General features: G+C 38.1%; 1 protein-coding gene across 1 annotated transcript in view; it reads right to left on the reverse strand.

Annotated features, from left to right (window-relative positions):
• Positions 1-12,089, reverse strand: part of Znf236 (zinc finger protein 236) — a gene marked incomplete at its 5' end in the record, with an annotated part of 117,689 nt that overhangs the window by 39,070 nt on the left and 66,530 nt on the right. The window contains 7 exons of the mRNA XM_033757385.1: positions 1,216-1,395; positions 1,804-2,041; positions 2,135-2,280; positions 3,325-3,684; positions 5,720-5,823; positions 7,047-7,329; positions 10,155-10,367. Of these exons, the coding sequence (XP_033613276.1) occupies positions 1,216-1,395; positions 1,804-2,041; positions 2,135-2,280; positions 3,325-3,684; positions 5,720-5,823; positions 7,047-7,329; positions 10,155-10,367 (1,524 nt within the window). The remainder of the gene's footprint in view (positions 1-1,215; positions 1,396-1,803; positions 2,042-2,134; positions 2,281-3,324; positions 3,685-5,719; positions 5,824-7,046; positions 7,330-10,154; positions 10,368-12,089) is intronic.

Genomic DNA, 12,089 nt, shown 5'->3' on the forward strand with positions numbered 1-12,089 from the left:
AAAAAAAAAAAAAAAAAAAAAAAAAAAAATTCAGACATGTATATAATGAAAGAAAGATGGTTACTGAATTAAATAGAGTTCAATGTCAATTTTTGTCATCCAATAGCATCTAGCAATCATGGCATATCATTCAAAAGTTAAGTTCTGTCTAAAAATAGTTCCTCATATTATAAGGAAGAAAGACATCCTCCCAAAAAGCAAATTGTAGAAATTTCACTAAAACAAAACAATACTGGGGCGGTCTCAAGGTTGAGTCATCCTGGTATTATACTTTATCTATTAATTTATTTTACAGTTGTTCAGGAGGAAACCAGATATCCACGTATATCTCCACAAAAATTATTTTAATTTCCAGTAAAACATTTATGTTTAAAAACAACCTCATAAGGTGACTATGAGGCTTAATGAGTTAAGACAGACTAATTAAAGTATAGTGTATGTAATATATACAAATGAGTTATTATTTGTAAGAGCTTCTAGAATATTACCTGGCACATAGTAAGGACTATAAAAATTATTAAATTTTTAAAAATTAATGTGAAGAGCTCAGAGCTGAGAATCATATCGGAAAAGCACACCAGGAAAATACATCCAAAGCTAACTTAGGCCAGAGCATGCTTCAGGAAATAAATGATCCAAAGGACAGAGGAAAGTACACACAAGGAGAAAGGGAGTATGTTAGCTTGGTGACTAACATGTGGAATGACTAGCCAATTTAAAGTGAGCCTTGCTGCCTAATGGTATTTTCTGCCTGTTTATCTACTTTTCAATGTTCTATCATATTTCAATTTTTTCTGCATAATCTGAGTGGAATTGTGAAGATGTGAGAATGGGCAAACACCACTGATCTCTACAATGTCCTTGTTTACAAGGTTCATACTAGTGTCTTTCCTTCAGTTTACAGAGCACAACAATAATCATGAAGCTATCTTGCCTTGCTCTTTGCTAAACAAAAACATGAAAAATACACGGCAAAACTGACTCTCTAAAAATTTATTAATGAATTAATTAGTTATATAATCAACTCAAACTAAAAGTGACAAAACAATTTTTAATTTCTGGTATTAGATTTCACTAATCTTGAATTTATCATATAAATTACAAATACTTATTGAGCACTGGCTTTATGCAAAGCTGAGTGCAGTGGGAAAAGAAACACAGTCTGACAAACTTGAATGATGTGTCAAAGCATCTTTACAATGTCAACTTACTAACCAGAGATAGTCAGGGTAATCTCCTGTGGAGACCCTGACGATGATGCAGCAGTGGGGCCAGCAGCTTGGGCAAGAACCTGGCTGAGACTCGAGTTGTTAATGGTCAGGGTGATCTCATGGGGGCCTGTGGAGGTGGACACGAGGCCTTGTGAAGTCATCACTTGACTGAGGTCCTGGGTCCCTGCTCATCAGCACAAAGCAAAATACAGTTAAGCTCCAAAGTAATACATTTTTTTTTTCTTTAAAGTATCTTAAATTGTTATTTCAAAAAGGTAAGTCAAAATAAAGATTAGTCACCTCTAACTACTTCATCTACACAAACAGGACTTGCCTAGCATGTGCAAAGCCCTGATTTTGATATCCAATGGCAAAAAAAAGGGAAACAAAAAGTCATTACATGGTAACCATATGAATATACTCTTCTAAATACATATACTGAGTAAACATCACTGATGAATCAAAGTTTATTTTATCCTTAGGACATCTGATTTTATTTAAGAGGGAAAAAAATGACATCGTTAGTATCCTAAGACTACATGTGTGATTACAAATTCCAACTGGTGAAATACATAAAAGTGAATAGCCTTACCGCTGCTGCTGGTGGTCAGCACAGAATCTTGCTCAGATAGCGGGCCAATGGTTAGATTAGCAGATGTCACTGTAGGCTGCAAAGAAAGGCCTGAGATGGGCTGAATGACAACACTGGCTGGGACCGTGCTATCAGATGTCTGTCCAGCGTTCTGTGGGGGCACACCAGGCTCCCCTGGGAGTGGCTGAGTAAGAAGGTTGCCCTGCTGAAGCGTTTGCTGCAAAATACTTGGATCAATCTGAAAAACAATGCCAATACCACAATGAAAATTATGTGCTTACATGTAATTTGGGCAATCTTAAAGCACAGCAAACCATGGCAGTTATCATACCTGCAATGTGATGTTATTAATACTAGAGGCATCAATTCCAGAAATCTGAACATTTGGTCCAACCAAGTTTGCAGCCAACTGTAACTGGATGCCATCCAGGGTGGCCAAGCTCCCATCTGTCAAAGACACTGTCAAGTCACCACCAGCTGGCCAGAGAGAAAGGGAAGGACTGAATATCATAAATGCTTTTTAAATCTAAAAGAATTCATTTTTTACATAGGGACTTTTAAATACCTAAGTTTTAGATATTACATTAATATGATCTAATTAAGATGTTAATCTTTATACAACACACATACACTATCTAACTTAATTATCACAAAACAAACCCTGGGAAATAAATGTCACCCATTTTATTTTATTTTATTTTATTTTTATGTTTTTTTGGTACCGGGGATTGAACTCAGGTCCTTGTGCTTGCAAGGCAGGCAGCGGAACCGCTGAGCTAAATCCCCGGCCCCCACCCATTTTAAATATATCACAAAAATGAACCTATTGGTTAGCCCAAAGTTTAAAACAGCAGCAACCTTTTAAGTAGGAATAGCCCAACTTTAACTGCTCTATAAGTCCAAGATGTAGAGAGAGAGGCCCACATGGTATCTACTAGCTATTAAGAATTGCTATATATACTCAAGTGGCTAAGATTTAATTTCCTGCACTATATGTCCCAATGACAACCGGATAACTACTACATTAAAACAATGTTAATAAATATTCTTAAATTACACATCTCACTACTAAATGTATAAGAATACCACCTGAGAAACAAATTAAAATCCATTAAAAACAAAATCTAGTGGTGGCAATGCCTGTACTCCCATACTCTAGTAGGATGATCACAAGTTTGAGCCCAGCCCTGTCTCAAGACTCTGTCTGCAAATACATTTAAAAAGGCTGGGAATGTAAATCAGAGCAAAGACCTTGGATCCATTCTCCAGCACTGCCAAAAAAAAAAAGAAGGAAACTAACCAAAGCACTATGAGCTTCAAAAGCAGGTATGACAGACCAAATAAGGAGTGGAAAGGTAATTGCGTAAAAGATAAAATCTCAATCTTCCTACTTCTCATAAGTGAAAGGCTCAAGGAAAGGAGACCTATTTCTGCTAAGTGTGACATTTCTTCTACTCCATCACAGATGAGAGGGATGCATGTCAGTGCAATGACTGGGCTATTCCCCAACTCAACACTTACCTGACACTGAGGCAGGAAGAATAGCTTGGCCCACCAGACCTTGTAAATTTTGATCAAATTGTCCTGTTAGGACAGAATTGTTCATGATAAACACATTAGGGTCATTGGAGGAGGAATTAAGAAGGTTTACAGACTGCAGTCCTTCTGATGAGCTTCGAGTCACGGGTTTTCTAGCTTTCTTCAGATCTGGTTTGTAATGAAATTGCATGTGAGTCTTCCTTCGCCCAGATGTTCGAAAGCGTAGCTCGCAGTGTGGGCATTTGAAAGGCTTTGCTCCTGTGTGTAAGCGCATGTGGACTTTCAGACTTCCTTTCGTAGAAAAGGCGTTACTGCAGACATGACAACTAAACAGCTTCTGACCTGTGGAAAGCCCAGCCAAGAATCAGTGGGGCCTGATGACCATTCATACTTATGGACACCCTCATCCACTGGGATGCATAAAATGCGTTGAATCTGTAGACTGAAATGCTTTGAAGAAAATTTTTCACTCATAACATGGTAAGGTTGTCACAGACAATAGTAGAACCTTATCAGTATACCGATTACAATTTAAATCTGGTTATTTTTTCACAAACAACGTTTAGTATCCTGAAACCACTGCATTATGTGTTGAACCTTGACTGAAGTATCTGATTTACATTTACTGGAAGGTAGTAATTAGCCAGGTCTGTACTACTCTCATTTTCTTTGATTTTACAAAAGGCTACATCCCTGATGTCTCAGTATCTCTTTATTTTCTATTCTGCCCAACAGAGCCAACCAGAATGCCAACACAAGAAGCATCACAACTGGAGAATGGACACAGGAAAAATATAAACTAGGTGCCCAGGATCATGTGTCTAATATCACACATCTACTTTTTCCTTTCTGGGTCTTCACATCGTTACCTATAAAACAGAAGCCACCAAGGTACAGGTGTCAACAACACCAACTCCGCCCCAGAAGAACTCAAGGTAAAAATAATTCCTGCCTTTCTTTCTCCCTCTACTGCCCAGAAAACTAGTGCTGCTTATATCAGCAACAGTGCAGGCAAGAATCATAGAAGGCTAGATCTTAAACCACCTGTCTTCATGAGTTTCCACTTCAAACAGAGAAAGAGGTATAGAAAGCATTTTCACAGAGACTTCTTTCTATTCCTTACCCAAATAGATTGCATTCTACTCCCAGGCCAAGCAGGTGTGCCAAGATAAGGTGCCACATCACTATGAACATTGCCACATACCCACTGAACATGCAAAACATGCTAGTCTGGAGTGCCAAGGTGGACATGGATGACCCCTTCTTGGCTTGTGCAAATTCAGAGTGACACAAGAGACAGATATAAAAAGGAACCTCATTAGACAGAAAAACTACATGTCTAAGAGGCTTAATAAATGATTCACATATCAATTTTTTTGCTCCAAATAGCAGCCCATCAAAAATAACCCCAAGACTTAACATAAATGTATAACAATCCACTTGTACTCAACTGTTTAACCTTGCTCAAAATATAAAATTAAGAATATAAGGAAGTTTGATCACCACAACTCTGGGATTCATAGTGACAATGACCTACTACCATGAGTTTACTACATGCCAAATGCTTTTCTAAGCCATTCACATCTTAATGCATTTAAATCTCTAACAAAGGAAGTACTATCATTAGCTGCATTCACACGGGAGGAACCTGTGGCTCAGAGAACTGAATGGCCTGATGTCTCCAACCTCACACATGGAGGACAGAATCTACACTCAGCAAGAAGATGACAGCTGCCTTCTAACTCAAGGATGCACTATACAGAATTCAAGAAGCAGAGGCAATGGACTTTCAGGTCCTTGAATCAAATGAAGCTTTTGTTTTGTTCTGTTTTTTAAAAAGCCATGAAAACTGAACATTAATCTTTGCCTTCTTTAGATTTTTCCCTCTACATAAAAAGTATTATGACCTAGTAGCTGTTATCAGACCTACCAAGTCTCTAATTTTTATAAAGCCCCCAAACTGAACTTCTTTAGCCTGAATGAAACTAACATGGAATATTTTACACACAAATATTTAGGCCTGAGTAAGAATACAAGACAATTTATAACTCAACTTTTAAGATCCAATCCCCTTTTTCTTCGAGATCTACCATTATCCTTATGAAAGGAACAAAAAACTTTTCTATCCACTTTTTTCATAGTTCCTCATTGGTTTGGTTTTTTGTTTGTTTGTTTTTTTGGTACCAGGATAAAACTCAGGACCTTGCACTTGTGAGGCAGGTGGTGGTAGCACTGAGCTAAATGCCCAGCCCTCAAATAGTACCTGATTTTTAAGCTTTCTATAATTTTGAGAGTACTTGTATGTTTAAAATATTGATAAATAAAAAATTTTAATATTGTAAGACAACCACTAACCCTGAAAATGTTTGCTACTTACCTGTGTGGGTCTTCACATGGCAATCAAGGGTAGATTTCACAGTAAAACTCTTTCCACATTCATCACATTTATATGGCTTTTCTCCAGTATGGATTCGAACATGCCTATCCAAAAAGCATGTGTTAATTAAGTGGCTTTCTTTTTTATTATATACAGTTATAAATACCTTCATAATTTGCAATTTACAATCATGTAAATAAAAATTGTTAGTATATTCTTAATAAATTCAGCCAAATAAAAATTCTCAGTTTCACTCTATACATCGAATATCATAAACAAATCTAACAATAAAAACATTTGTAAGACAAATACAAACAGGGCTGATTTTCTTAAGACTCCAAAGTTTGTTTGTTTGTTTTGTTTTGTTTTTTTGGTACCAGGGATCAAACTCAGGACCTTACGCTTGTGAGGCAGGCAGTGGCACCACAGAGCTAAATCCCCAGCGCTAAAAGTTTTTAAAAAACAGAAAAAAAGACCATATCAGAGTAGACAAATGGGCAAAGCAGAACTAGTTTACAGAAGAAATACAAAATTCCAAAAGACATACACAAAGCTAAGCAACCACACTTAGAATCCAAAAAGAGCATACTACAAGGACAAGATAGGATTTCCTTCTTGTTTGCTGGTCTACAATAGACATTAGAAGGTCTCTGAGGGACATAGAAGTATATGACCCCACCGGCCTTTCAGTGAGCTGTGTGACCCACACAGGCACTATGACACAATCTCTGTAGTGTCCTTGTACATCTAGCATTAGATTTTGAAACCCATGTGTAGTTTTGGCAACAGAACTTTGGGATGCCCATGCAACAGAAAGCATTTGGGTGCAGATTCTGTCTCCCTAATCTGAACAGATCTGGAGCTCCTTCTATCTTTTCCCCTGTGTCCTGGATTCCAGATTTCTCACCCTTCTGCTATCCTCTATGTTGCTAATTAGTCAATACTATCTGTTTTATGATAGTATTAGGCCTCTAACTTATGTTTTCCTCACATAGGCCAACAACCCCTGAAGGAGGAGGATATCTGTTGCTCTTCCAAATGTCTACAAAGCCTAGCACACTATGTTCCTCAACAAACAAGTTAGATTTTCTTTTTCACTACCACAATTACCCAGAAATATGCTCAAGCAATCAACAGGTTCTGAGAAGATCACTGTAGAGGAAACACAGACTTAAAACCTCATGCTCCAGAAAGTGATCCCTGCTGCTTATGCATTATCATGTGAGAAATTAACTTTCCTTACTGTATTGAAGAGTGTCAAAAGCATGGGAAGCATGCATTTTCGAACTTCTCAGAGCTACCTGTGCATCCTAGCAGCAGGCCTCACCTCACTAGGTCACTGGGCTTCTTGAAGCTTTTGGGACAGTAGGTGCAGCAATTGGCATGCTTAGGCTCAGACTCCAGCTCTGCCTGCTTATCCTTCATTTCGCTAATGCGGTCTTTTTCTGCAGCTGATTGTACCAGGACCTTCTCAGACACCGTAGCACTCTCCTGGGGCCGAATCTTGGCTAGCTGGGCTGTCTCCTCCTCTGTGAAGGTGATCACCTCAGGACGGGACTTTCTTGATGCGTTTCTGTCAGAGCTTTCTTCTTCTTCCTCCATACACACATCTATTCAAAGCACAGGAAGAGGGATCAAACCCCTTGTAAAAGCTCAAGTTTCAATAAAATTAAGCATGTAAGATTAAAGTTAACATGTCAACTAGCTACATTTAAGTTGCTTTTCCCACCATTGTTCTCCCAAGAGACTAGGCAAGACCAAAAAGGAAAAGGCCACACAAAGGATGAGCCTTCAGGAACGGCATGCAACACGAAAAGATTCTGGAACTGATAATCTTCTGTCCTTGCTGTGAAGCTAGAAGAAGCTGGGAAACTTCCAGTGTCACACAACCCACAGTATTCATACACAACTTTATTACTAGCAAATGAGAAGGCCAAAAATGGGAGGCCAAAATGATAAATTAACAAAAAGTCTCCAATTAAAAAGACTTACTGCAAAGAGAAAAATAAAGCTTAGAAATGAGTATATGTTTAAGTACTCTCCCAGTGAATTCTAAGCATATACCGCAGCTGGTTAAAAATAAGAACAAACTACTATTAAAATGTATCAAGGGAGGAAAAGTGTGTGGCTGAAAGCAGGGAGGTCATGATTGCACAAAGAATAGAAACACTCGGACTAAACAGAAACTTGAATCAGCAAAGTGGACAGTGCTAACCCTAAATGAGTGGGGTAAAGACCAACTGGATAATCTTCCTTACAACATAATAGGAAAAAAAGATGAGAAAGAGGAAGGGGGATAGGTGTAGAAATGGAGGAGAACAGGTCACAGAGGACAGAACCATGAGATTCAATATCCATTTGGCAGAAGTTGCAGAAAAAGGAAATACAAAGAACTAAAATTCCATAGTTAGAAAGGCTTGGGGCAGGTTGTAAATAGTGGCCCTCACCAACAATGCAATATGGAGATAATTGCAGCAAAAATTTTTAAGTAACCAAGAATACAGGATTAGCCATGGAAAGAACCAAGGAAAATAAAATGAGAAAAATGAAAAGAAGAAACCGAACAGGAAGCATAGAGCAGGCAAGATCACCTGACCTAGGAAATGTGACAAGACTCCTGATGTGATGTGAGTGAAAGTGAACAACAGGTAACTCTCTTATGGCCAAGAGAGATCCAAAAGAGGAAAACAAGATATCAAGATGTTTATATGTATGATGAGACCTTCACAGAACCCTGTAAGTCAATCCTAACAGCACTCAGTTAATTGTATGACAAGCTTTATTAAGTGCTGAGAAAGAGCCAATTAGTTAACATTATTCAGAGTATAAGAGTCCAAAAATAGTGCTTGGATGACCTTTATTCTTTAATTCATCTAAAGGAAAACTTAAGATGCTTTTCATACTTTATTAAATCTCATGACAATTAGCAGCTGGAAATAAGGGCTCTACTAAGTACTATCAGATTGAAAGTTATGAACTTTTCTAGGTACAAAAGATCAGAAACTGATATTCAGAATATCTGCTAAAGAGGTTAGCTGTTCTGAGATATAGAAGTCAGAGAGATGGGAAGGAAGTTTTTAAGGCAGGTTAGACAAATTTCTCAAAATATAAGTGCTGCACAGCTCTCATTTCAGTATAACGTATTAGGGACCCTAGTGGTCTGAATGTGACCTGAAGATCAAATGACTTGAAAGCAGATGGAGAAATAAACAACTAGGGAGTGAATGCCAAGGATCCTCAGCAAATCTGATCTCTGAGCACACTTAACCAAAAGACCTCCACACAGTCCTTAAGGTAACATTCAACAATCACCATGTTCCACTGTGGGATGATAACACTAGCCACAGAAGGAGCAAGGTGGGATACTTACTTGCATAAGGCAAAGGTGTTCAAAACTACAGCTGATTGATTAAATACTGACACACCGTGCAGTGGCTTCACAGAAAAACATATGAAACGTACATATTCTTAACATAGAAAACGGCCTGAGGACTGGACGAACAGTTTAACCCTCCATCATGACAACACCCCATGACACACATCACTTCTGGTACAGCAATTTCTGTCAAATAAAAACATCAGAGTGTGTCCTCATCCAACTTATTTAGTGGATCTGACACCTTTCAACCTCTAGCTTTTCCCCAATAAAAAATGATCCTGAAAAGCAAATGTTTTTAATAGATTCAGGACACTGAAGTAGCCACAACAGTGCAACTAAACACACTTAGGAAAAGGACTTCTGGAATGCTTCAGAAAGTGGCGAGAACAATGGGATATGTGTGTCTGCAGGGGGAGAGGTTCAGGGAGATTAGCAGCAATGTATCTTTTAACATACTAAATTTTTTATTTAAACCTTCACCATATTTTTGATCCTGCCTCATACAAAATGAAAATCCCTCACACTGTAAAGCACACCTAGAATCATTTAAATGCTGATTCAGGAGAGCCCATATATTATTAACTGCACATCTATCTACAGTGGGTTATATAACAAAATATGATAAAATTCCATGTGGTTACCTGAAATATTGAAGGCCTATACTTCCTAGATCAAATATGTATATAATAAACTTCATAGGAGGAGATGAAGTGGATCCATGTGTAGCATGGTATCATATTTTTCAGAAAGTTAAATTCTGCTCACATGTATATGTGAGTATGGCTGGAAGAACATAACGGTAGAATGGGTGCTACCTCTGTCTATCCCAACTGGTAAAGATAAGAAAGATATTTTCTTCATTGTGCCTCTGAATTTTTTTTTCAAAAAATACGTAGGTTTTCATATCCAGGAAGTAAATTCATTTTTATAAATTCAGGACACTACTAAACTTAAGCTGTACATAAACAGATTCAAATATTCAAGGTGTTTTATATAGTCATCAATTACCATATTTGCATTTGGCTAGTAGACCTTGAATGAACAAAGGGAATATACCTCCTCCCTCTGTTTCTTCAGTTGCTGATGCAGCAGAGGGGACTGCCTGGTGTTTCTTCATGTGCTTTTTGCAGTGAACCACAGTGCGGAAGCCCTCTTCACAGAATGGACACTTGTAAGGCTTCATGCTCATGTGCGTGGCCATGTGCCTAGTGAGGCTGCCATTGGTTGTGAACGAAGCATTGCAGACACTGCAGCTGAAAGCCTTCACTCCTGTTCCAAGGCAGGAGTTGAGGGTGGTAAGGAAAACAAAATTTTAATTACCTTAAAACTGTAAGCACTTTAAAGCAAAGATATATTTGATAAGCCACAAACAATTTATTTTGCTGTGGTTTCTGATCTTTAGGAATCAAACTGTTTTAAAGACACGGAAACAGGGCCTGTGTTATTAGTTTTTACTGAAATTAGTAACTTCTGAGATGTTCCTCAAACTAAGTTTTCTCTGTCCTTAGTCATTTACATCTAAAATTGGCAACATATTTGTGAATTCAACCCTAATTTTTTTTCAAATTTATCTTTATATCACTCTCATAGCACATGACTCAGGTCAGTCCTACAAAGGTTTATAAAATCTCTGTATGGCTTCTTTCATATAAAGTCCAACAATGAAGCCTTTGCTCCTCTGCACCAGTATCTTGTGAAAAGTACCTAGCTACAAAAGGTGTTTACCTCAACCCAGTCTTCCTTCCTCTGCTTCTCTTAGCCCCACAGCAGTGCCTCTAACCACCACAAATCTGCTCCCAGCCAACTTTTTCAAGAGTCCTTAACACCACTCCCTAGTCACCAACCAATGAATAAGCCTGTTTAGGTCTTTCCTTGCATCTTTTGTATGCATAAGAATTTTCCTTCTTTGGTTTGCTTATAAATTTCTGGTTTTTTGTTTCTTTTTCTTTTTTTGTGTATACAACACTAGGGACTAAAACCAGGGCCTCATGCATGTTAGGCAAGCACTCTACTACTGAACTACATATCCAGCCCTTTAATTTTATTTTGAGACAGGGTTTTGCTAAATTTCCCAGGCTGTATTTGCTTCAGTCACCTGAGGAGATGGGAATACAGGCCACCATGCCTGGCCTCGCTTGCATCTTCAGATTCAAATAAAGGGCCAAGGTTTTAGCTCAGTAGTTCCACCACCTGCCTCGCAAGTGCACAAGGGCCCAAGTTCAATCCCAGGTACCAAAACAAAAAAAAAAATTAAAAACAGTTATCATTTAGTCTAGCAATCTCATTCCTTAGTAAAGAAATGAGAAATGACCATATAGAAACTTACAGACAAAGGTTCATAGAGAGATCATTAATAATAGCAAAAATATAGAAATAACCCAAATGTCTGACTGATGGATACATAAAATTTGGCATAGCCATACAATGGAGTATTATACCAATAAATGTAAATGCAGTACTGACACATGCCACAATATGGGTAAACCTTGTTAAGTAAAAGAAACCAATCACAAAAGACCACATAGTGCAGTGACAGTGAATCTTTTAGAGCTTTCAATGATACAAACAGCCCACTGCAGCACACATGAGAGGTGGTTCACCACCACTGGCATAGTGCATGAGTCCATTTGTATGAAATGTCTTAAACAAATAAATGCATAAAGACAGAGGTAGAGGTAGATCAAGGGTTGCCTAATACTAGGGACATTGAGAGGAAAGGGAGAGTGACTGCTAATGGGTTGAGTTTCTTTCATGAGTGGTAAAATGTTCTAATATGACATAGCGGTAGCAGCTGCAGAATTCTGAAATGCTAAAAACCACTGAAGTGGATGAATAGCACAATACATGGATTGTATCTCTTTAAGCCACTATATTAAAAACAAAACACACACAGGTTGGGTATTTAGCTCAATGGCAACGCTCCTGCCTGGCAAGTACAAGACCCTATGTTTGATCCCCGGTACCAGAAAAAAAAAAAAAAAAAAAAAAAAA

This window comes from Fukomys damarensis, unplaced genomic scaffold (assembly GCF_012274545.1).
Source record: "Fukomys damarensis isolate Sample0158 unplaced genomic scaffold, DMR_v1.0_HiC HiC_scaffold_30, whole genome shotgun sequence".
NCBI classification, from domain to species: Eukaryota; Metazoa; Chordata; class Mammalia; order Rodentia; family Bathyergidae; genus Fukomys; species Fukomys damarensis.